The sequence below is a fragment of the Falco rusticolus genome, chromosome 3 (genome assembly GCF_015220075.1).
Source record: "Falco rusticolus isolate bFalRus1 chromosome 3, bFalRus1.pri, whole genome shotgun sequence".
NCBI classification, from domain to species: Eukaryota; Metazoa; Chordata; class Aves; order Falconiformes; family Falconidae; genus Falco; species Falco rusticolus.
Genome location: NC_051189.1, coordinates 72084037 through 72110742, shown reverse-complemented (window position 1 = coordinate 72110742; position 26706 = coordinate 72084037). Strand labels below are relative to the sequence as shown.

At 41.3% G+C, this 26706-nt stretch overlaps 1 protein-coding gene across 1 annotated transcript in view; it reads left to right on the top strand.

The window, feature by feature from the left end:
* The window catches only part of GALNT12 (polypeptide N-acetylgalactosaminyltransferase 12), a 49903-nt gene that overhangs the window by 15476 nt on the left and 7721 nt on the right, over nt 1-26706 (top strand). Inside the window, exons 4-8 of the mRNA XM_037381533.1 lie at nt 2438-2623; nt 4912-5029; nt 12241-12417; nt 15040-15171; nt 23150-23263. Coding sequence (XP_037237430.1) covers nt 2438-2623; nt 4912-5029; nt 12241-12417; nt 15040-15171; nt 23150-23263 — 727 coding nt within the window. The remainder of the gene's footprint in view (nt 1-2437; nt 2624-4911; nt 5030-12240; nt 12418-15039; nt 15172-23149; nt 23264-26706) is intronic.

The window sequence follows — 26706 nt, the reverse complement described above, 5'->3', positions numbered from 1 at the left end:
CCCCACCTCACATGCACGAGGCTGTATTGCCTTTGCCCCTCTTGCTGACAGCTTACATCTTTACCCCTTTGGATACCAGTAGCATGTACGGATAGATGCAGTACCTGAATCAGGCCTCCCGGATATTGTGTATAGAAACCCAGCTCTCTGTAAAACATAATTAGAAAGAAATCCTTTTCTCAAGGTCAGTGGTTCCATTTGCATCCTATAAAGTTTCCCACCAGGTATTGTAGACTTCAAAGAAAGACCAGAAAAAACAGCCCTACGCAAACTGGGGAAAGATTTCCAAAACCACATGCTATCTTGAGGTGTGCAAGTCTTCCTTATTCCTAGCGGAACTTGTGTTCTCAAACTCCCCTTGTCCATTTGAAATTGTATCTGGAATGATACTTTAACTTTTTTTTTTTCTTAAAATTGTCATATTTACCTTGTTTCTAAATTTCACACCGACAGCATTCCAGATAACTGTGGATTCACTATGAGCAGTATAGATAGTGTGAATAAAGGAAAAGTGGTAAAGGTAAAATAATAAGCATGATTTTAATGACTGTCCTCTGAAGAAACTACGTAACTGTGGACAAGATTCTGTAATTTCTTCACTTCTTTAGCAAACCACTAGATGGCAGTCTTGAGGAAGGATTTGGATAATTTTGCGTCTAATAAATCGCCTGTAAAAAGTTAGCCCTGGATGCGTCTTGGAATTTTTGCCCTTGCTCTAGATGCAGACGTACATCTCTAAGGGGATGTTTGCATGGCATATCTGATTTAAATGTATGGGAGCAATGCAAGTGTTGGCATTTTATGGTGCAAACATAGGTGCATTTGTAAGCTGCATATGCATTGGGCCATCTAGTTAATTCTTAAGTTACAGGACGGGTGATGGCTTTTCACTTACCTGATTCCTTTCATAACTGAAATCACATGAAAGCTACTTAATTTTTACTCCTTTTCCTTTACAGAAGCAACAGAACATTTTTACATTTTACTGGAATTTCTTTTTCCTCTGTGTACCTATCATTCTAGTTGCTTTGTACATAAGTTTTGTGCAAAACAGGAGATAATATCTGTAAAAGCCATTTTGTGTGCTCTACCAAACAAGATTTCAATGGGTCATCATTGAGAAGAAAACAGCTGTGTTGCATCTTCCCTCCAGCAACAAGAGTCTTGCATACTTAAGGCAGTCTTTCCCAGCTCAGACAATACTTCTTTGAAACCGCTGCTGCTCTCTGCTGCATTTAACCACCACAGACTGCTCTGATTTCAGAATCAGAACTCCTTGGTCAGCTGGCAGGTTTTAAGCTTAATCCCATGAGGAACTAGCTTGCCTCAAATGATAGATGCATCATATCTTTTCCCTGTTCGCCAATATAATTTGTTCAGTTTTCCTTATTCTCTGGAATATGAAAATTGGAAGATGCAGGGCTAGAAGTACAAGCATCTGAAAGTCAAACAAGTCACCTTGTTTCACTGAACTAACGGGAGATGTCTAAGAGTAGTGTAGAGAAGATTGCCAAGGAGTGATTTAGGGGAAAGACCTTAGCTTGAGCTTGCATGCTTGAAGTTCATCTCTCCGAGTACTGAGAGATGCCTCTCCAGAAGTTGCGGTAGGGGCAGAGGGTCCCACTGACTTTTGTAAGGGCAAATGCTTTTGGAAAAGAATCTGGAAAATGCTGCATGGTATTGAGAAATGGGAGGAAGGGGCTTGTCTCCTTGCAGAAGTAGACCTGCAAGAAATATCCTAGGCTCTGATATATGCTTAGTGTGATAAAAATCTTAACTACCTTAGATCAGGATTGCTGATAGGTGTGTCATTCTGCAGTACTATCTTGTTTCTCCTTTTTATCTCCTGTGTTGCCAGGGTTTCTGGAGGTCTCCTTCAGGTTTGTTTCACTGTTCACCAATTCCCATGTTACATGGAGGTTTTTTTGTTTAAGCTTATAACTTCTTTTTGAGTTACTGTTGTAGTGCTCAGTATAACTTTCTGTAGATGATCACAGTTGCAAGATCAACCATGACTTTTAAGAGCCAAGAGGCTAGCTAATTTATTATTCATCTTTGCAGAACTATACAATCAGGCCGCTCTCTCGATATCTTAAACACTGCTACCTGTACAAAACAAAATAGACATTGTTGAGAATAATGGCAGCCAAGGCAGATGCCAAATGTGTTCTCTCAAGCCATCTGGCATACCTCGCTCCCACTGTCCAGGAAGATCGATGCTTGGCCAGGTGCCTACAGCTGAGTCCATCCTGTTGCATTTTCAGCAAGAAATCGGTGGTTATTCTTGTAGCCATTATTTCCTTGTATTGCAGCATGAGTTGAAAAGGAGCAAAACTCTTGTGTTTGGTTATCTGTAAACATTCTCTGTTCTTGACAGTTCTAGTTTTTGAGAGAAGTTTCTAATGGAAGTCACCCTTTTCTTTTAAAAACATGCTAGGATTGCGGAAGAAGAATCAGCTGTTGTGTGCCCTGTTATTGATGTTATTGACTGGAACACATTTGAATACTTGGGGAATGCTGGTGAGCCACAGATTGGTGGATTTGACTGGAGGCTGGTCTTCACCTGGCACAGTACCCCGGAAAGAGAACAGAAACGGCGCAAGTCCAAGACCGATGTGATCAGGTTAACTTTTTATGTACTTTATGAAACTGTGAACGTTACAGGCATTTTTGATTTCACTTGGAAATGTCAGGTGCTGAAAAATACTTGAGAAATGAGCATATTACTAAAAATCATGTGTTTTGTTTAGTTCCCCTTTTTTTCCAAAATAGGTCCTGGTCACCATGCTCCTGGAAAAGTATTGCGCTAAAAGGTGAAATTCCTGGGTAATCTTCCATATGGAATCCTTACTGCACATGTAGTTTCTTGACTCCTGCAGGCAAACTCCCACAGATGCTTATCATCAAGCAGAAAGGCTGTAACTGATTAACACTCAGGGATGTCCTCTATGCAAAGCAGAGAGATCCGCATTGTAAAAAATGTACCATGGTCAACGATGAAAGAAGGAAAAAAATCATCAACCAGTAAGAAGGCAAAAGTAGTTTTGAAGGCTGTCTGTGCTGTAGCGATAGTGGTGGTTCCTTGTGCTGTTTTCAGAGGTGAACCAGTTTGCCAGTTCTTTCTTGGGATGAAATGATGTAACTAAACACCAGTTTCTCTCAAGGTCTAACTCACAGGAGCTCATCTCAATGTCTTCCTTGTGGGTTTTGTTTTTGTTTTATTTTATGATGCATTGCAGTCAGTAGGTATTATTCGTTGTCCCATGCTGTATTTTTAGGAGAGGTAGAGGTAAGATTACAAACAGTGCATCTAGAAAATGGACACTGTAGACAAAATCCTGGTAGCTGAGGGTCTGTTGTGTTCAACCTGGAAGCTGCTGTACTTCAGCAGTGTGTTGTAAGAAATGAAGCAGCTATTTGGCATTTTTTAATGCCATGATTGTGTCAGTTCTTGCTTTTATTTATGATCTGTTACCTTATGGACTACAACAAATACAGAATGATTAATTTTTCTCAGTCTTTTCTAGGTTGTTTATCATGATAATAATACCCAGTACTTCACAAATATTAATCAACTTATCCTCAGTTAAGAGAACTTTTTCTTTTTTCAAATGGAGAAAGTGAGGCAGTAATTTATTTTTTCTCAGCATATATTAGTCCACATCCTCCTTAAAAAATGTTTTTAAAGCCTTTAGTTTAAATATGACGCTTTTCTTCTCCATGCCAAGAAGAATTGTCTTTGGCATGCCAAGGGGAAAATGATGAGAGATGAAGCTTCATGGTAGCCCAAGGATTGTGAGCTTGGCAAGCGTCTGGAGAAAGCAGCAGCACTGAGAGTGGTGTCATGAACAGCTGTGTTTGGAAAAATGAGATCTGGAGTGAGACAAAAGAGCTTGACTGGTTCTGGAGTTTGTTTATTTTTTTTCTTGTCTCAGCTCATCTGATTCCGTTCTTTGAAACAACATATGACAGTGTAAGACAGTGTTGCTTCAAAAAGATGGTTGGTAAAATTAGTTTTGATAGATTAAGAGTAACTGATCACAGCACCTAGCATTTGTTAATATTGCAATTTGGTAAAATTTATAAAGTGTCAGCTGCACTTAGTTCCAACCAGCATAATATGCTTGGCACTTTGAAAAGGGACATTTTCTAAGACTGCAAACAATTAGGAACAATACTGAACAAATACAAAATTTATATATGTGTGGACACACTACACTACTGAAAGTACATCCCTTAAGTATGCTGTTGCTCTGGGCCTTGTGGTCTTCAATGAGGGTCTGGTCTTGACCCCTGTTATTTTTATTTTTTTTTCCCCTCAAACTTCGTAAAAATTAAAAAAACCAAACAAACAGATGAGCAGATTTTCTTAGAAAGAAAAAAGTACCTCTTCAGAGGCTGTATTTACTTAATTCTGTTCAATTGATGTCTGAGAGTTTTTCCACTTGATATTAATGGGATCAGGAAAGTTGTTATTATATACTAAAGCACAAATATTTGTTTACTTTTTACTTAAGTAAAATATGTGAGGGTATTGCACTTAGAATTTCAGAGATGACTAATATAATCTGGCCACAAAAAAGCTTATGGTCTACTACGTGAAAGTAAGAGACTAATCATTTACTAGTCATAAAGACACTGATTGCAAAAATTTATATTAACACAATGTTTATCTTCTCTGATTTTATTATATTTTCATTTTAATATGTTCTGGAGCTTGTTTCAGGTACATTTAAAAATTGAATTTAAATGACCTGATGATAACCAGTCAATAGCTGGCTGTTACTCTGTATCCAGAAAAGACTGAGAAAATGGAAAATAAGAAGTTACTGAATTTTTTTATATCCGTTGCATTGCTTTGTTATTTTTTTTGCTTTTTATTCAATTCAGAGTTGCTATTCTCTTTGATAGGTCTCCAACCATGGCAGGTGGATTGTTTTCTGTGAGTAAGAAGTATTTTGATTATCTTGGTTCGTATGACACAGGAATGGAAGTCTGGGGTGGAGAAAACCTTGAATTCTCATTTAGGGTAAGTGGCTCAACTGGAAAGTTTTTTTTTTTCCTGAGAGTAAAGACAAGTTGCTTATTTCTTTCTTCACACCCTTTTACTTAATGAGATAGCTGTAATGTAAGCAAGTGTTAAGAAGAGAATATTTTGGGAGATGGTTATATGAATCTCTTTTTCCTTGTTCTCACACTTAGTTATAGCTGTATTATCCATCAAAATAGCCGTTTAAAACCAGTTTTTAAAAACATATCCTTGTTTTGAATGACAGAATAAAATGTAAGTAGTGGTGTGTGATATTTGCAATGGAGTTTACATTCTGTGGCTTGAAAAAGATCATTGGAAAGAAACATTTATAATTCTCCTGTGTGACTCAAGGCTCTCGCCATGGTTGATCGTGAGCAGGAGGCAGCTGGTGGCAGTTACCAGTGGGGCAGGACAAGGCAGCCCTGCACTTTTTTTAAGGCTTTATTCTTTCTCACTTCAGGGAAGGTTTGTATAAAGGTTATAAAAGGTGATGGGGAAAATCTCCAGAAACTGTAGAGCTGTACCGCACCAGAGGGTGGACCAGTGCTCAGGTGTGAGGCAGATGGGTAGCTGGAATGGATTTATGGCAGGGGAAGAGAGAGGAGATAGAAGACTGGTGAGCAAACTGTTCTCCTCAACTCTGCTGTTACCTGTGCTGCTGCTAATTCCCACTGAGCACAGGCTGCCTGTGGTTTGCTCTGTATCACACTTGGCTTGCTGAAGCAATGCAGTGGTGGTGTAAGAGGTACACTGCAGGGCCATTTTTGGCTTGCAAGGAGTTCACAACTTATCATCCTGGATTTCCCGTGTTTTTCTACTCATTATCAGGTGTGGTTTATGGTCATATTTGCATTTCTCTGTGTGACTGGATTGTGGGACGGGAGGGTTGATTTTTTTGTTTGGTTGTTTTTTGGTGTTTTTAACCAGGTGACAGAAGACTTCAGGGATAAATGGTATTTTAATGTTAAAAAACCCATGTTCTTGAGAAAGGAGGCATTGGCAGACTCTCACTTGATGTCTGCCTGTTAACCAGAGGAGCATGGAGTCTTCTTGGCTGCTGTTTCTGTCTTCCACTGCCTGTAGTGCAGAAATCCTAGCAAAAAGGGCACAAAAATAAGGAAAGAAAAGGATCAGGGAGGATAATAAGCACAGACCTAGAGCTGACATGGTTTCTTTCTGGAGGGGGATTTCTCAGCTGGAGATGCTGTTTGATCTGAATTCATGACCACCTCCTTTCTCACACAGGGAAAAGTTCCTGACACGTAAGTCCAAACACACAGCCTACTTGTCTCGGTCAGTAAATTCAGCATCCCTCTACCTGAAGCTCAAAGCAACTCGCCCACCTCCATCAGCTCTGTGAGCTTCTGAAGTCTCCCAGCTGACTCCAGTTCTGGTGTAGCCCACGCTGATGTGTGCGTTGCAGTGGGTCCCCTCTTTCCACGGGAAGGGATTTCTTCGTGGGGTAATTGCTTAGTCACGGGGTCAGGAGCTGTGAAATAGCTCTGGATGAAATTACTGTTATGCCTCTTTTTAAGAGGCTGCTCAGGGAGCCAGAAATAGCAATAGAGGTTCATGCTTGGAGGCCAGAGAAATAATTGTGCTCTTCGTCAGTCACAACCCAAGGCAGTTTAAGCTGGAAAGCAGCCTGGTGGCGGATGCCTTCCCCAGCTAACTCTGGCAAGGGAAAATTGTTTTCTTGCTTACTGAGGGATTGGAAGGGGTAATGACAATGAGGAAATCATGCATTTTTGGGTGCAGATGCTGGCTGACTGGGGCTTGCTGTGTCTCTTATTTTCTCAGCTGTGACGCTGTTGCAGCAGCAAATAAGCCTAGATAGGAGAGTGTCAGTTTAGCAGCAGGCTACATGGGAGAGCATGACACTGTCTCCCACAAACGTAGCGTAACTGTGTCAAGCATGTTGGATATGTGCATCTCCTGAGCAAGACCGGCTCTTGCAGGTACTTCTTTGTGCTGCTAGTGCACGTGCAACCGGACTAAGAACCCGTGAGCTGGAGAGAATGCTGCTCTTGAAAGCAGTACTGTGTGCTCTGCCTCTTAGCAGAATTTTGTACCCCCAAAGCAGCAAGCTTGGGAACAGCCACAGTTGACGCAACTGGATATGACAGGATCTGCTTCATGTTGTTGAAATGTCTGCAGTCTTCTGTCACCCTGGTTGCCACAGATTTGGTGACACCGAGATAGTTGCCCCCTAACCGGTAGGAAGTAGCAGATGGCAGTGGTTTTCTTCTCTCTGAGATGGATTGTGGGTGCTTTCTACAACTCCTTATAGAAAGACTCGGACGGCCCTCTTTGAACAAGCAGTTCTTGGCTTTCTGTTCCGCATGTCTCTCTTTTGGGGAGATGAAGCCTTGCAGACAGGACAAGCCTGAGCCCTGCCCTGTATGACACACTGGCCCTGCACTGGCTGCTGCTGCTTTAGACCCAGGCTGTCATTGCCATTGACCTCCACCAGGTTCTGGCAGCAGGTCTCATTTTTGATGTTACCGGTTCTCCTGAACCAGGTGTTTGACGCCATGGGGTGCAGCACCATGTATGAGCAGTGCCTTTACTCCTTCAGCATGGAGAAATGTGACCACCTCATGGGCCGGAGGAGGCATCAGAGGCTGGCTGGCACACGGGAGCGCAGCAGGAGCAGCAGCAGAGTCCCCTGCAGCCGGCGTGCTGGGGGCTGCTCACGGGTGTGCTGCCGTGCCCGCAGGGGCTGAGCGGGCACGCGGGTGCACCAGCCCGGGGGCTCAGGGCCATCCGCTGGCAGCCACCGGCGTGCAGGCTGTCCTGCACCGGGCTGAGAGCGGGGAGGTGGCTCATGGCAGGTGGGGGAAGCATTTAAATGAGGAAAGGAGAGCGGCCAGCGTAGGGTGCCTGCAGGCTGCAGGTGGATCGAGCGACTCTTCTGGGAGGCCAGCAGTTTGGCAGAGCAGAATGTGCAATGGCCGGTGAATATGCCCGGGCATGTTAATTTTACTAGTGCAGATTGCCAGTAGGATCTGGGTGTTTGTACAGAACGTGATTTCCTGTATTTGATTTTGAGCCCCTGTACTTGTGCTTCCTGCAGTGACGATTTTTGTGGAAGAGAGCAGAGTGCTGTGATGTTGTTTGACTGTGTTGTTCTGGCTGCCCACAGTGCTCAAGAAGGTCAAGAGGGATAAATCCGTGTTAATTCTGTTGTCACTGTGATTTCTAGACCTGCCAGACCTGCAAATTAGGAGCAGGGATATGGAAAAACGCTGTAAATTATTGTTCTCATCTCTGAAAAAAACCACCCTCTCCCGATGACATGAAGGGACTTGTCCTCAAGCCTCCTCTTTCTCATGCTTTGATTTTTCTAAGCTGAAGAAATTCCCTGTGGTTTTGAGAAGCACAACAAGGACAAAGCTTCACCTAAAAGCCTGATGACTAAGAGAGATGAAGGCTGTGTGCTGAATGCAGGATGGAGTCTGTGTGCCTTGATTTTTTGGATCGCTTAACGCTATTTGGCTGGGTAAAATTTCACTTCATGGGCATAATGGGCATTGAAACTCCGCTTTCTGAGGGATGCAAAACACGTCCTTTCATTTTCTCTCTCCTGTACATGGAATGAGGGGAACCTGGATGCAGCTTTCCGCCCTCACCCCCTGCCCCATGCTCTTGGTCCTGCTAGTGGCACTGCAATATAAGTTTGTGCCTGGGGTTCAATGCTTGATACACCTGTAGTCTGTCCTTCAACCCACCATCGTGGCATGAGAGAAAACCACACATGCAAAAAGGCAAAATTATTTACTGTTAAGTCCTTTCTTCTGTTGGAAACCTTACTGTCTGTGAGCCCGGATGATACATGCCTCTGATCGCTTGGAGTCGTCTCTTTTCTAATCTTTTTTTTTTTTTTTTTTTGTATTGTTTCTTCCTGTATGTATCTGGAAATCTGTCTTGCAGTGGGAGCAGCTGGGATGGGTTCATGTGGCTGGGGAGGCCCCTCTGCCCACCCAGCTCCCTCCCAGCAGATGATGCATGAGCACCACACTGTGGGGTGCAGCCACCAGCCAGCAAGCAAAACGGCAGCAGAGAAAGGGGCAGGAACAGAGTGTTTTCCACAGTTTGTCTTTGTTCAGGGGATAGCGTCCTTTTTCTTTTTTTTTAAAATTATTTTTTATTCTTCCAGAGAGTCCTAAAACATTAGAATGCAGGTGGTAGAGCTTATAGAGCTTTACTGTACATTGCCCCGGCATCAGGTCAGTTGTCCAGAGACCCTGGCAGGGATGGAGATCCCAAGGAGAGATTTGAACATTTACTGTAGCTTTTCATAACGCCACTATCTGTCTCTGAAAAGAAAAGAAAAAAATGCTGATAGTCTGCATGTATCAAGATGAAAGTGAAAGTAGAAAGGAATGTCACCTTGTTTTCTTCTTGTGGTGAAGGAATAGAATACACTTCTATAATGAGAACTGCCAGGTAGCCAGACCTAGTAAAGAAACATATTTTCATGCATGTCAGCTTGCAAAATATTAAGAAAATCTAATGTGGTTCTCTGCTACAGAAGAATATTCTCCGGAGTCACTTAGTTTGCATTTAATAAACAACTTTAATTTCTCTTTTGAATTCCTTGCTTTATTTTATGTCTGTTCATTTGTACCTGATTATATAAAGAGGTCAAAAAGTTTTCCATCAAAATAAAAATAAATAAATCTTTTGAGGAATTGGTTAGCTGAAATATTTTTTTTTTTTTTTGTAATAGGAAGACAGGAGAAGTTTTGAACTGTTTTAATGAAAAGCAGAATTTAATGAGCATTGTTTAGCAACCTACAGTTATTTTTTAGGGAAATTCAGAATTTTAATTATTGAAAATTCAGCTGCTGTGGATTTCTCTTTGTCAGCAGTTTAACACAGGTACGGTCAGTCTGTTTTACTCCATTTAAATCAGACTTTATCATGGAAAAGTAGAAGAATGTGCTTCCTTCTTAACTGTACATTTTTACTTAAGTAGTCTTTATGGTCCATTCCTCACGTCTTGTTTAAAAACAAGACTGATCAAAACAGTAATGGTCAATTAAAAAAACGCTTATATGGTATATAAAAAATACGGAAACTGTTAAACTTTAATAAATTAAATTTATGGTGCTTAATAGCTGCTGACAAATCTTGTGTGATAAATTTCAACTTAAAAAAAATTTTGGATATAGAAATAATGATGTAAGGAAGCTATTGTTTTGAAACAAATCTCAAAAAGGGAGAACTTAAAGTGAAAGTGGATAGCTGGTTTCATAGCAATTTCAAAATGGCAGTAGTATAACTTACATGTGAAAATATGCAAATTCTTTGAAAGATCAGTACATAATTCTAGATTTCTTGTATAATTCCTTTAAGCATCTTTCTGTTTATATGACAACAAAAAGCAACAAAAAAGGAGAGAAACCTCACATGAAAAGCAAGAAATTAAAGTTTTAAGTCCAGAAAGTAAAGATATCCAGTGCTTCCTGTAGCTGAATGATGAATTCCTTATGCCTTTAAGGAAACTGTTTTAGAAGTAAACTTATATATTAAGAATGTTTACAGGTTTTTTTTTTAAGCACAGTATTGTGCCACGCATAAAGGTTTGACATCATTATCCAAAACCAAATCAGTGGAGGCAATGTTCATTGATTTCTAAATTAAGAAATTTGGGAGAAATCATTAGTAACTTTAAAGGGAAAAAAAAACCAACAAAAAAAGCAGTCTGTAGACAGCATCCATCTTATGTATGCTGAAAGCCATCATCTGTAGTGACTTTCTAGATCCCTAAAAGTCCCAGGGAGAGAGGTGGGACATGTCCCATCACTGATGTCTTGTTATTGTTAAGTACCAAAGTTTTATTTGCCAACTCACAGCTTTTGCTCCTGCTGTGTTCATGTGTGTGTCATACAAGAAGATTGTCAGGGAGCAAACCTCTGCCCTTACGCATATCCCACCTAATTTCCTTTGTCCTCCATTTACAAAGTGCCACTTATGCAGGTTTGAATACGTGAGGAGAATTAGCTTGCTGGAGTACCAGTTCTCAGAAATCTTTTACAGAAAGTTTATCGGAGCCATTGGTGACAGCCTCAAGTTAGTTCAAGTGCAGCAACGTGTCCTACCTTGCCTCCCATCTGACTGAACTGCACAACCCTTGTTTGAAGCACCCTTCAGGAACGGGGTGTCTGCCACATTGTGGTCGCACACGGTATTAAATAGGAAGTGCCTGTCTGTGCTTTCCTTTCATTACCTCAAACCTGAGATCAGAATGGATCATGCCAAAAGTCCATGATTTTCAAAGGAAAAGAGTCTAATTTCAAAAATATGCAGAGTGCTGAGGCTGATGTATCCACTTGGTGGTCATTTGTGGTCTTTATTTGGAGGGCCATACGTTTCCTGACCTGGGGAGCCCAAGACACAAGGATGAGCACAAGGGCAGAGTGACTTCTGCTAATTCCATGCTTGGGTTCAAGTACTTCCCTTGACAGCGAGTAGGAATATTGCTTTAGATAGAGGAGCTTGTTTCACTAATGTTGGTTGGACCACCACGAGTCAGAGAATTACTTCGCCTTTTCTTTTCATGCCTTGGGTCTGGGTTTTCAGGTCAGTTTTCCAATGAAAAACGTTAATTTTGTTTTACAACCCAGCACCTGTGCCTGTCTTCTGAAATGGTGAACGTAGAAATGGGAACACATCTTTGGTATCATTCTCCAGTGATATGACAAAACAATGAAAGTTTTGTCAACTTTCCAGTAGAATATGGGCAAAGAGTTCTGGTAAGCAATCAGTTGTTGGTCATCGGTTTCTTTCCAAGGTGACTAGTCGCATGGTTAAGGCAGACAAGGAACATGCCTCTCTCTCCCTTTTTTTTCAGTGGTGCCTGTATACCTTTAATTGTAGACCACAGTGAGACTTGCAGAAATATTGTGGACCGCTTCTTATCATGCCTTCAGAGAAAGTAAAGCTAAGAAAGGGATAATTGCACACCAGATAAAACCAGAGATAGTGTTATCTCCTTGTTAGTCCCAGTGATTTGCTCTGTGTTCACAAGGATGTCATTTTATCCAGCTTATTCATCAAATGAGACACAAAATTATTCTGTTGCTTGTAGTATGGTGTGATATTCTTGAGAAGATATTAAATTTACAAAGTCTTATTATGATTATATCCTTCTGCTTGCAAAGATTGCAATTAATGATGCACAATGTCAATTCTTTGCTCAGATATGGCAGTGTGGAGGAAGTCTTGAGATCCACCCTTGCTCCCATGTAGGTCATGTTTTCCCCAAACAAGCTCCGTACTCACGGTCCAAAGCTTTGGCAAACAGCGTGCGTGCAGCTGAAGTGTGGATGGATGAGTACAAAGAACTTTATTACCACCGAAATCCACATGCTCGCCTGGTGAGTTCAAGTCCATTGTTCTTGGAATTTCAGTAGAATTTGAGTTAAATGAAATAACTACTAATTAAGCTAATATTTAACATTAATTGCTTTTTATGTTTGCTTATTATTTCTTCTGAAAGTTTTTCTCAAATATAGAATAAATGTGTATATCTAGTTAATTGTATTTTTTTAAATTTATGGGTGTTTTAAAATAATTTAATTATAAAAATCAGATTTTTTTTAAGACTAGAAGGCAGCCAAATCTGTGTCAGTATTAAACAAAGGAGTGAATAAATGAAGGAATAAAGTTAAGCAAGGTAACCCAAGTAAAGAGGAGCTGTTCAGCCAAAAATGTGCACTTCTATGGAACAGCTGATGCAGGATTCTATCAATAAAGAATTACAGAACAAAACACAATTAATGAATGCTAATCAACAAGTTTCAATGGTCAGTAGATACTTCAGTGAACAGCATGGTAATAATCTTTATCAAAATTACCTGTCTTGTGATAATAGTAAAACTTCGGACTGATGTAAGACAAAATCAATTTTTCTGTCTGATTTAGTGCCGCACAATGTTTGATTAAAAAAAAAAATGTAGAAAATCAATATTGCAAAGATTAAATTAATTAAAATCAGTCCTAGGAACTCAGATGAAAATGTTGCTAGTAAGATGTTTGAAGTATCAATTCTGGGTTTTGTTGTTTGGGTTTTTTTTTAATGTTAATACTTTTATTTTCCATGAGAAAGAAAATACAAGATAATTTGTTTGCCAGATTTTTCAGGAGATAAATACTGTGAAAACTGAGTAGGTTAAAACAGCAAAGCAGTGTGCAATTTCACAGCTTGGATATATTTATTGTGAGGGGCCTGTAGGCTGGAAGACAATAATACTGAAAAATCCTCACAGTGTCTAGAAATGACTTAAATGTACCTCTGGCACGAAGCCCAAAATTCAGGCCTAAAAGAAAGAAATCTCTGCTGTTGCTTGTTTCTGGGAGTGCGCAGTCTCCCCAGGCACTTCTCTCTGCACGGGAAGTTTTGCAAGTGGCTTTCTGATTTTGTGCATGGGGAGAAGTGGGCTGCTGAGCATCTACCTCTGGCGGTGCTGGACCAGAGCTTGGGGACCGGGCAGGGGGACAGGGAGCTCCCCACACCTTTGAGTGGCCTACCCCCATAGACATGCTGGGGGAAAAAGTGCTCTGGAAACCATTAGGCTTTTAAAAGATACTCTGGAGGGCACAGGGGAAGCTGAATTTAGTTAGTTTCCATCTCGTGTTCCTTTGGATTAAATTGGGTAATTGGATTATTATAGTCCATGCATTTGTAATAATTGTTTTACTTTAACATCATAAAATCCGTTTAGGTTTTATTATTAGTCTGACTTTCAGAGAAATACAGGTTTTGTGTGTCCGAAGGCAGGAGCTCACAGGCAACGCCATGCTGATTCTGTTTGTCATGTGCAAAGAGAAAACAGCAATAAATGCTGACAATTTTTCTTGTAAAGTTCTGGGCAGCTGATATCTATAATGACAGGACTTTAACCTGAAAGGATATATGTGTGTTAGTATGGGAAGTTTTGCACATTGGCTTATTGTAACACAGTGGATGTAAGCTGAGACACGCCGTTTTTCTGTATGTATCAAAGCTGCCACCAGTGCGCTGTGGTTTCCATAGCACTCTGTACACCACTTGTTGCAGCATTTGAGTTCAGACACTTTTACTTCATCTAACCCAAATATTCAGTTCCGTAGCATAATGGAAAAATGATTGATGCACTATTTGGTTCTGTGGAGTTTCACTGCAAGATTAATGTTCGGACCTCAGAGCTAATATGTCATGCTGTTTGTTTATTCAAGCAGGCACCTCTGTCTCTATTTTACATCCTCTTTGTGTTTTCAGTGATATTTCCACAGCTTTGAGAAATGCAAATATATTTGTGGTTTGATGAAAGAGTGTGTCAAGTAACCTGCAAAAATCTGGGGGCTGCAAGTGCTATCTCATGCGTGACTGAAGTCCCTAGTCAATATAAAGATAGATTTTTGAAGACAGACATAAAAAGATGTGAACTCTGCTCCGATCTATAGACAGGGAAGTCTGCAATGAAAGCTTTTCTCTGGAATTTTAATATTTCATATTCCCCACCCCCTGAAACTATGAATTTCAAAGGAAACATTAGCAGATTTTATGAATTTCATCAGTTAAGTGTAAAACTGTCTGTACAGGTAATTTGCAAATAGACGGTAGATTAATTTAAAATTCTTAAGATTCATTCACTGCTTTTGAGTTTTTCAATTATCCAGCTAAAGGAAGTTTTATTTTCCAATACACCTCAGTTCCCAGCAATCTGTGTTCAAGGGCTTCCTTACTTGCAAATTCGGGGAGTTTTCTCAGATGAACTGTCTTCTAGCATATTTAGAAGTTTTACGTGCACCGTTCCAGTTCTTTTTTGTCAACATCTAACAAACGTCAGGATAATGAAATCAAATCCAGCACCCAAACATGGGGATTTTCCTGGCTGGAAGTCCTACTCCTCACTTAAGCATACGGTTCCTAATAATGTATATAGATAATTTAGAAGAGAGCATCTGTTCTGGTTGGGGTTTTTTTAATTTTTTTTTTCTTTTTTTTTTCCTTTCAGGAACCATATGGAGATGTGACAGAAAGGAGACTCCTTCGGGAGAAGCTGAAATGTAAGGACTTCAAATGGTTCTTGGAGAACGTGTACCCAGAGCTTCATGTACCTGAGGACAGACCAGGCTTCTTTGGAATGGTACGTGGCTGCTGAGGAGGGGCGTCCGTGAGGTTCTGAGCTTTCCCACTGACTCAGTATGAAGGTGTTTTTCTGCCAAAATCATGCTGGGATTTTGGTAGAATTCAGTTAGAATTGGTAGCCTTTAAAATGTGCTTTCTATTAGACTCTTTATTCTAGGGGATGCTGTTTATGAAGGAGTTCTGTGAGAGGGTAGGAGAACAGGCAAAGCTGCTGTGAATTACACCTTCCAAGTGACATCTTGGGAGTGTTAAAGGCAGCAAAGGATGACTTTTTTATTTCTTGAAATGTTGCATAGCAAAAAAAGAGAACACCAAAGTGCTTTAGTTTTTAGTCGTCGACTTGCAAATAGTGTGTGCTTTGAAGCATGTCTTTCCACATTTTATCTGATGAAAACTATGATGCTGTGATGATGGGAGAGAGAGCTGGTGTTGTGTGCTCCCAGATCACACAGGATTCTGTATGTCAAAACCAACCTGTTAATTTTTAATCTGGAGGTCCATTTAGAGCAGCACAGGTTCACAAGCAATTTTTGTTCGTTCAGTATCAGAATCCTCTTCTCCTTTTTTTAAGAGTCAACAACTTTCTATGCTAATTGCAGCTTACAAATAAATATAAACTATAGCTCCATGTATATCACATTACTGTAGTCTCATTTGGAAAGGACGAAGGCGGAGATGATGCAGCAAATACCTGCTTCCTCTGAAAAATCAGCAAATACCTGCTGCCTATCTTACTAGGAAGACCAGACTGCACCTTTTTGCCAGGCAACGATGTATGAAATACCTTCCTGATTACCAGTACAATGCAACTTAGAAGTACTTTTGCTGGTAACTCGATCACTCTGCAGATCTAGCTGAGCTGCATTCCCACACAGCTGCTTTGCATCGAGCCTGTATCACAACAGTCTTGTCTTGCTGCCATCTGTGATTCAGTTAATCAGTCTCTGTAGAATTGCCTTCACTGGAGGAAAAAATCCTGATCCCTGTGGGCATACAAAACGTACAGGAACCGAGTCTCCCCACAGTCTTCCCTAACAGCTTTGTTACCCGCTGAATGGAAAGATCCTGATGTGGAGATGCTGCAGTCTCCCATGGGGAACTGTATTTCCTGGGGGGAGCTGTAGGAGCTCCCATAGGGAGTGCATCAGTTGGCAGCAAAGCCCTTGGGAGCCTCTGAGAGAGTAGTCACCCTCCTCCAGTTATCTTGGAGCTTGCACCTGAGCTGGCGTCTCTCTGTGATCACCGGCATGAAAGGTAACAACCACCATTACCCAGTACCTTGAACAGACCCCAGTACAGCTTTGGTTTGTTGGGGGTTTTTTTGTTGTTTTGTGCTGGATTGCTAACTGACAAGGTCAGAGACAGTTGAAGCAGTAAGATGTTACCAGACTTACCTTCTAGGAGCATTTCAGTAACCTTATCATCCCCTCCACCTCCATCCTTCGCCCTCCAAAAGAAAGCCTGGACTGGTGGCAGTGATGGTGCTTCAGCCTCCTGGGGAGGAGAAGGGATTTGTGCAGTTTCTTTCATAGTGTAACTGCACGTGTCATCCTTAGGAAAGGTGTTGACAATACCTAGAAATACTTCTTGTTCAGAGCTGCTTGAGGGATCTATGGTGTTATTTAGGTGTGCTCTATGTATTTCTCTAAAAACAATTCTTAAAGGTTGTCATCTACTCGTAGGCATAAGAATGCACCTTTTTTTGGCAGGAGGAATTTAAAATGTGATTAAAGTACAGTTATACTCTGAGAAAGTGACAGTGCAAAAATGACACCTACTGATTCGACTGATTTGTGGATATTGAGTCCCATCTGCTAACTTCAATGAATCATTGATCGTGTTCTTTACTCTTGCCTTAGCTGTGTAGTGCTTTTCTGGTTCACAAAAATACTGTGTTTAAAAGTGTTGGCTTTGCTAACAGCTCGGTTTAGTGTGAGGCTATTTAATTGTTCAAAGAGATGCAAAGGAATATGGGGATTTCTGCCTCCCTTGAAAATCTTTACGCTGAAGTTGAAAATCTTTCTAAGATTACCCATAGGTCAGCCATATGTTATTGAAATAAATGCAAGAATTGAGCAGCCTTCAGTGCCATGCACTGACAAATAGACACACGTGCTAATTTTTTTTTCTCTTGCTATGTAGATAAAAATATCTATACTAAGCTTGGCTGTCTAAAAAGTTAGCGGCCTAAAACTTTATTTAAGTATACTGAATTTTGAATATTTTTGCTTGAGCTATGGTTGCATTCTTATAAACTGCCTGAGGCATAGAGATGAGGGAAATAACTTCTTTCTTGTCCTTGGGCTACATGCAGCTTTGGAACTTTGTGTGGGACACGAACTAACCCTTTTGGCTTTAGTAATTTATTTGGGGGGTGGGAGGGAGCGAAGCTGGTAGGCATTTAGTGGGTTAAAATAATAATACGTCAGCATTTCCGGAAAGGCCAATGATAATCCCTTTTAGGCTCTTGTGTAGAGTGCTAATGTCTGTCTTTTTGTGGCATAGCATCTGGTTTGGCCTTCCTTGAGCATGCACTTACCGGCAAAGTGTATACTGTACTTCTGCAGCAGAAGTGTGAAATCTTAAAGGGACTTGAACCCCAGGTCTGTGCAGACTGCCCACCTAGATACCCCAGACTACGTCTGCTGAAAAATCTTAGCTGCCCTTGGAAGGGACGGTGTGGGCACCTTTAGGAGGAACTTTGAGCCATCTTGTGTGTTCAGTATTAGTACCGTGACATTGCTGCATTGTGCAGCTGGGTGAAGACAGAGGAACTGGGCAGCCCTGTGATCTTGTCATGTTAGTGGTGACTATGGAAATGCGTGGCTGCAAAGCACAGGGGTAGTCAGGGTTCCTTTCCCCTCAAGGGTGTAGTAGGTATTGCTGGCGTTCAGGGTGCATATCTGCGGATGAAGATTATGGTCAGTCAGTGAATTTGGCTTTGAACTTGGCATCCAAATTGCTTTTAAAAGACAGTGTCGACACAAAAGTCAGGATTTTCTCTCTCCTTTTCTATGTTTGATCACTTGGCAGTGAGACCATATTGTGTTTTGATACAAGAAGTTTTTCTTTGTTCTTTTCAAACGGTTTGTAGCTGATCTTTCTTCCAGCTGAATGTGAAGCAACTAAGCTGATACATGTCTGTTGTGACGATCTAGCCAATGGCTCGTTTCACCACCTATCCTTAAAGGCATCTGTGACTGACTGAATTAGTTGGAAGATCGAAAACTTGAATTTTTCTATTGGCAGCTTCCTTCCGCATTTTGCCCTGAGACCATCTCATCCTCAATGAATTTCCGAATGCATAGACATAATTTTCTTTTTAATTTAGACCAGATATAACCTTAAAAAACCCAAACAAACTCGAGAAGAAAGATTTTAAGCCTTTAAAACTATGAGTAATTTTGTATAGCTTTGACATGAAAGAGAACATTTTGTAAATTACCTAAATAACACATGATGTATAGAGAGAGGCTTAGAGAAGCAGAGATCTTAGCTACGTGGCTTAAGATATGCCATCAAAAAGGCTATTGCATGTCTGGTGTTACAAGTTGTCAGAGGTATCAGGCTCCAAAACAGCCGCCTCTAGGGTATACCTCTAAAACTGCATTGTAACACAATTTGTAGAGCTGCCACTTGAGTTGAATTGGTACCCAAGATTATAGCTGACTAGACCTGGTGATCTGATGCCGAACACAGGAAAATATGCACCACTCTGTTGGCTGTACAGCCTCTGAAAAAGTCTTGAGAGACTTTTTTTTTAAAGGAAGCAGGAGAAATTCAAGTGTTTGATACAAGTGAACAAACACACCATGGCTTGAGATGTGCTTGTATGTTCATGAGCCTCCCAGGGAGATCTGGACTTGCTAGGGTGAACAACTGAATTCCAACAGCAGTATCTCATAATTGATTCCTTCTAAGGATCTTAGTCATCAGCATCGTATACCCATTTTAGCGTTGCACTTACTCAGCTGGGGCAGAGTTAATCTTCTTCTCAGTAGCTGGTGCAGTGCTGTGTGTTGGATTTAGTATGAGAAAAATGTTGATAACACATGGATGTTTTTAGTTGTTACTAAGTAGTGTTTATACTAAGTTAAGGACTTCTCAATTTCCCAGGCCCTGCCAGGGAGAAGCCTGGAGGGGCATCAGAAATTGGGAGGGGACACAGCCAGGACAGCTGACCCAAACTATCCAAAGGGGTATTCCATACCATAGAATGACATGCTGGGTATATCAACAGGGGAGAATTACCCAGGACTGTTGATCACTGCTCTGGGACTGGCTGGGCATCAGTCAGTGGGTGGTGAGCAGTTGTATTGTGCGTCACTTGGTTTTTTTTTTTCCCTTTTGGATTTTATGCCTCTGTCCCTGTCTCTCTCCTTCTCGTCATAATTGTTGTTGTTATTATTTTATTTTAATTATTTAATTGTTCTTGTCTCAACCCACGAGTCTTACCTTTCTCGCAGATCCCCTCCCCATCCCTCTGGGAGTGCGGGGGAGTAAGCAAGTGGATGCATGGTACTTAGTTGCCAGCTGGGGTTAAACCACGATAGCTTAAGAAGATAACAGAAATCAGAGGATATTTATTTTTTTTCCAAAAAGGGTGATACGAAAATAGCATACACTCAGTAAAATCATTCCTTTTGACTGCTCAGATTACTTTTGAGGTAAAAAATTATACCTGGTCAGTACCATGAAGCTGTTGGCTTGCTGAAAATTCATAACTGTGTCCCACAGTACCACAATGCATCAGCACCAGTGCCACTGAGGCAGAGTAAAGAGGATTCTGATCTATTTTGTGGATGAAGAGGAAGATTGGCTGTACTCCACTGCCCGTATTTATCAACTAATGTAATGAAGTTTTAATGTCAAAAATCTGTTGTTGATGATTTGCTTACAGTTATATGAAATGGATTTTATTTAAAAAAAACCCAAAACCTAATAATGATTTGCAGAATGCCATCTGTATTGTGTTGTTATATGCAAGTGTCCAGATGTCAGGAAACAACAGATTTAAATTTCTCCAAGCAGTAAGGGATAGAGGTCTGAGGTGAATGTCTCAGTAGTTGCTGTTTACTACCTGTCCCAGCCTCCAAACAGAGTGGTAACTAAATGGAATTGTAGAGTACAACCGCAGCATTTCAATAGGAGGCAAAGAAGCAGCCAGTAATCCTGCATGGGCAGAATTTCTTAGAACTGACTGAACGATGTGTTTTAATGGCAAGGTGATCAACATTTTTTCTTGCTTCTGTTTCTCTAATGCAGCATTCTGCAAGAGAATCAAGGTAAGTCACAGAGAAAATTTTGTTCTTATTGCATGACTTGTTTATGGTAGATGTGGGAACAAAGATAGCTTCAGAAATGAATGGATGATTGCTGTTTTGATAGAGCTGTAGCACGTAAAAGGAACTTGAACTGTGTATTCTCATTTAACAAGAGCATTATTTTCACATATTTTCTCATACTTTTTTGTACCTTGGAATGGAGGGCAGATATTTTTTTTTTCTCTTTACCATAAATGATTCTGCAATCAGATTTTCAAATGTGATTATTTCCAAATCTTTGTCATTTCAGATCAGGTCATTTAACAGCTTAGAGTATGCACTATTCCCGCAAAGCAGGTCTTGAATACCTATTAGGCTTCCTGATGAAGTGTGGGTATAAAAGAGCATCTACTAATGTCTAGCATCTACTGATGTCTGATAAAAGAAACTAAAAGAACCAGGTTGAAATACAGACCGTGTGTGTTTAGGCATATGTCTGCACGTATCACAAGCATTTCTGCATGAGAGAGAAAAATGAGAGAATACATGTGGTAGCATCCTGGGAGTACAGGCTCGCTTTTAAGCCACCTGAAATGAAGCTTAGCTTGGTAATCTTCTACACAGATTTTGTTGTCTGTATTTGGGCATTGAGTAGCACGCATCAGAGAGTTACCATAGTTCTGTTGGTGGTGGTGCATAGCATTTAAAAATAGGCTATTTAAAATTCCAGGCCATGTGCTCAAGCACATGCTGGGGGCTGACAGTGAAGAATGCATGCTTGGAGCGGCAGCGAAGACGTTGGGTTGTCTGGAAGGGCACCACAGATAAGGGCTTTGCTGTGTTTATCTTCCCTTGGGGCCGGTAGACAGTCAGGCAAAGTCGTACGTTACTGAACGTATGAATGAGAGACCCTCTGAGCCTGAGGACAGCCGCTGACAACCACCAAAACCAATGTATGTTTTTAGAGATACAATTACTGTTCTTAAGTGGTTATGACTTTAAGTTGACGTTTCTTGATGTAGCATGTAGAAATATGAGAAGCTTATTGTTTGGTTTATGTAGTTCCATGGTAGTGTTAAAAATCATCTGTAGAAGACACTTTTATTTCCTGTTTTTCTAAGTGTAATTCTTGCCTAGTGCTATAAAGTTAAAAAAAAAAAAAAAAAAAGACTTCTTTTGACAGTTTGAGGAGGGGTGCAATGGTCTAGTGTGTTCCCATAAAACAAGCAGCGCTTTCTGTAGAAAGGGTTCCCAGGGGTTTTCTGGTAAACTTGAGCACTAAAACTAAGGATGAATTTTACCATACGCCGAATTCAGATGTTAGTTTATCCTGTACTGAAAAATTACACCAAATGCATAGTGGAAACATGTTCAGAGAGGAATGAAGAGGCAAAGCCTGTAAAGATAGGGTTTCAGTAATCTGTTTATACGTTTGGCTCTGACAGGAGAGCCTCACAGCCCCCGGCAGCCCTGCAAGGGGCCCCAGGCTGGCGGCTCGGTCGTCTTCTCCATCCTCCTGCCCAAGGCATCGCTGTTGCCTTGGGCGGGCAGCCCAGGCATGCAAGGTTCTGAGAGCTTGGCTGTCGGTCAGTGGGAGCGTGCGCAAGGCAGTGGAAAGAAGACATCGGGTAGCAATAAAAGTAGACATTGGGAAAGCAAAATGTATATAGAACACCGGTATTTAATTTTCCAACTTGTGTGGTTTGTTCTGTGGTGGGTTAGGGTCCTGCAGGGTTTGTCGTGTTTGGTTGGTTTTAGCCTTCTGCAATCCCTTTGTGCACATTCATTCTCCAAGTTAAGAATTGAGGATACATTTATCACGACTAGGGAAGAGGGGTGAAATTACACCTTGCTGAGTTAACTCTTCTGAGATTTACTCTGCTTACTCTTTTTGTCTGTGATACAATTATACTCAGTAACACGGTCATTCAGCTCAAATCTGTGTTTACAGAACCTGTTTCACTCTGTAATTTTTAATATTGTTAAATGGCTAATACTAGGAGTCAGTAATTATTATAGCATTGTTTAACCTATTTTCAGTTACTTTTGCCTTCTGTTAAGGACAAATCCTTGCTAATTAGCCTGATGTTTTTAAAACCAGGTCACAATATTTTCAAATCTAATCTAAAAGTTACACACTTGCTGTGTCAGAGATCAGCAACAATAGTAAAGAACGTTTTATATCACACTTTAATGTCTCTTTCCAAAGTTACATCTTACCCACTTTCATGATATCTGGTCTTAAAATCTGTCTGCTTGTTCAACCTCAAGAGAGTACTGGAGTCCTTTTGAGAACAAATATTTCTAACGTCTCCCATCTGACAAACTGAGTCTTTTCATAAGAAAATTGAACAAGTAGATCCTGGGGGGGTGGGAGCTGTTCTGCATGAGTTACTGGCTTGTTGAGTTTCAGCACAGCTTTTCATAGTTCCTGCCTGCTTCATGTGAAAATACACTAGAACATGGTGTCATTCCTGGGGGAAGTCATCGTGTCTGGCTGCTTCAACACCCAAAGTCAAGACGATCCCAACAGTTTTATTTCCCGTTAGTCAGAGATGTTGCCATTGGTTCCATTTGATCTATTCCATTTTGGTTAGTATGTACAAGCTCTGAGATACAAACCTCACAGCCCAGCAGCATGGGTGTAAAGTGACTACAGAATATCTTCCTTACTTTAGTTTAATACTTTAAACATTCTTTTGTTTTGATTAGCTGAAGAATAGAGGAATGGCAAACTTTTGTTTTGATTATAACCCTACAAATGAACATCAAGTAACTGGACACAGGGTCATACTGTACCCATGTCATGGCATGGGACAAAATCAGGTAAGATTCATGTTTTATTTTCATTTTGACTAACACGATGGTTGTAATCTAAAAAAGTACAGTAAAAGCATTGCAGTAGGGCTGAGAGAGTATGTTGCCACAGTGAGTTGACCTTAGGTCTAATGTTGAATCTTGCACTGAATGCTTTTAATTTTGATGTATCTTAAGGTCAGACTTCCTTCGTTCTGATGATGTGTCTACCCAGACCAGGGAACTCATGCATACCCTAAGTACACCTTTCCACAGAGCTCATTAGCAGCTATAGTGCTTATAGTCTAGTTTGGGCAGACCAGCACATCTTTGAGCTTTTTGTCCATGTCTTCAAAGCCCTTAATAGAATTGCAAACCTCACCTAGTTCTTCATGTGTCTTTCATGATACCTCTTCCTTTTGGTGCTTGTCTAACTGCACAAGAGGTTTTAGATGGCATTTTGGAGTACAGTTTCTCCTGTACTCCACTGTACAGAAATGCCTCCTGGGCGTGGGCTCCAGAACCCTGGAAAGCAGGGATCCATTCTAACACTTTGATTCTTGCTGTCTTGATTTAACTTCTGAAGCTGAAAATGCTTGCTGGTGTCTCCTCTCCATACTGATCAAAACTATGTGCAGCAGGGGTTAGGTATGATACCCGTAAAGCTCTCTGCATAATGCTGTGGTAAAAGTGTTGTGGGGCGCTGTGTGGCAAACTACAGTGGCTGTTTCACATGGTTTTGAGTGGCCACCTAGAACTGAGGCTTAGTGCTTGATGGGTAGCATGTAACATATACTTACCTATCTAGCCTGATTTTTGTTTTCTAACCCAGATTAGACTATATGGCATGCTCCTAGTGGGGAGGGGTGGAAGAATAGGTAGGGTCTCGTTGAGAGTAAGTCCATAGCCCTGTGACAGTTTGGGTGGCTTGACTGTTTGTTTGGGATTTTTTAAATTAATCCAAACATTCAGACAGGAAAGGAAAAACAGGTTTGGAAGAGAATCAGAGATGTGGCAGATAAGCATTATCTTTCTGAACCCTGCTTTAAAAAGGTGTAAAAACTCAGGGAGTAAAAAACAAGTCTGTATTGAGGAGAAAGCTTATAATATGAATTGCATTTTAAATGAAAAAAGGAAAACAACCACCTGAGCACTGTGCTTCGTATCTTAAAAAGAAGTGGATTTGTTTCTGATAGCAAGTTTATTGCCTTAACTATTAGAACTATTGTTAAGTAGTATGTATTATTTCTGGCTCGTTTATGTCTTAACTTTCCTGGTGTTTCTGTCCCAGAGGCCATGATGCTGGGGCGGGGAGTGGGGGGTGGGGGGTGGGGGGAAGGTTTGGGGCAGGAGGAGAATCTTGGATCATGAAAGCCAAAGGATCTCAGTGCTGACAGATGTATGTCAAGCATATTAAGCCACACCACAGCCACCCATTTGACTCCCTCAGTTCAGCTCCACACCCAAGTTAAGCATACTTCTATACACTTACACTGAAGATAAGTTAATAATCAGATAACCTAGTTAAGCCACTTCCTGATGAAGAAGAGTTGATTGCATTTGTAGATTAAGAAGTATTTCATGCATAGGATTGCATGCTTACACAAAAAAGGTATTTATAGATATTTTTTTCCCTTGTATGACAGATTACAGTGAGGAGAGGGGTTGAATCTTTTTGTATTTCTCTGAGCAAAACGTTTATTTAAATTTTATCCCTTCCAGCAAGAAAAAATAAAAGAGATAGGATAAAAGCTGAAAGCAAAAGAGAAATACAACTCAGAGATGAATTATCATGAGATGGCATTATCCTTTGTTTAGCTAGCACTAAGAGACTAACTGAATTGACTGCAAAGATACCACATCACGGGATATTCATGCCCTTGTGCCTCTGCTGATGGTGGGTCCCGGCGGCAGCGGGCACCGGGCTGGGGGCAGCGGCGCTCGGAGCTGCGCGGTTCGTGCTCCCTCTGCTGGCATCTGGGGCAGCGGGAGGAAGGAGAACGGAGAAACCACCTGGCTGCGGGATAAACGGATCGGAGAAAATACGAGATGACACAAGAGAGTTGCAGAGCCTGAGGAGGGAAGGCCAAGCACTGGAAATGGGCAAAACACTGTTAGTGAAATGGGCAAAAAGGCATGGGAGGGCTGACAGGAGCCAAGGAGAGGGGGCCAAGGTGACAGGGAGCAGAATTCTTGGACAGAGGTAGGGCAGCAGGGCATGTGTGACAGAGGAAGGGTTAGTTAGGAGCTGCAGGGAGGGATTGTGACGCGCAGTATCGCTGGACACCTCTTTAGTGGAAAGGGGCAGGGGGACTGAATGTGGGAGTGGAGAGAGCATCTGGCAAGTGGGCATCAGTAGGAATGACAGGTACTAGTTGCAAGAGAAGTGAACAGCAGGGAGAACTGTGGGTGGGGGAACAGAGGGAGGCTAAAATAAGACAAGATGTAGAAGCACAAGTGAGATGGGAAATGGAAGTCAGGACTGCTGAACTTGCACCTCCTTTTTGTGGCTCACAAATAGCCATGAAACCTACCAGCAGGACATTTCTCTCAATTTCATTCCCGCCCCCCTGCCCTGTTGACAGTAGTTCTTAAAAGGTAACAGGCTGCTCCTGGCGGTGTGCATTCCTTAGCCCAGTCGGCAGATGACAGTGGCAGGACCGAAACAGTCAGATCTCCCACATGTACATCCACTGCTGCCAGCTGATGGAACTGATGGTGACAAGGTTGGTCATCCTCTAGCTGTATCAGTGCTAAGGAGAGCAAGGCAATTCACCACAGTTTCACACATATTTGCTGACAACAGGCAGCCCTTAACTGCTGTTTTGCCCTTGGAAGGGAATCTGCCATCCTAATCCCAAATTCTTCTGCCAGCTCTCCTCCAGTGGGCTCTCATCACTCCGCTCATTACCTATATACAGCTTTAGCAGCAAACCCTCATTACAAAGCTTTGCTCCAGTCCCCTGCCCTGCACCACATGTCACAGACGGGTCCAGTTTCCTCCCTCCATGCTGTTTAACACTTTATTTTCTATGCTGGCTGGCTCCCAGTCTTTCTCTAATGCCTTGCTCTGTCTCTTCCCTCGCTTATTCCTCCCACCAGTTCTTACCCACACTAGGTCACATTTTGCTCCTTTGCACATGCTTTTCTTCTTTCCTGGGTAGCTCTCATTTTTAATCCTCAAATCTTCTCCTTCTCATCCCTTCCTCTAGTTGCAGTTTTTTCTACCACTGAACATTTTCTTCCTCACATAGTACTCCCTGCTGGACATTCACACTGTCTCATGGTATAAAGGAATGAAGTTTACTGAGCTGTACTGTGGTGAATAAAGTTATTCTAAAAAAAAAAAAAGGATTTAACATTAATGAAGATTAACTTGGTCGGCCATATGTGCCTCACACTCCAGTGCACCTATCCTTCGGCATGATATGCTAGTGGCAGGTGTCTGTTTATGAAGGGGACAACTGCAAAAG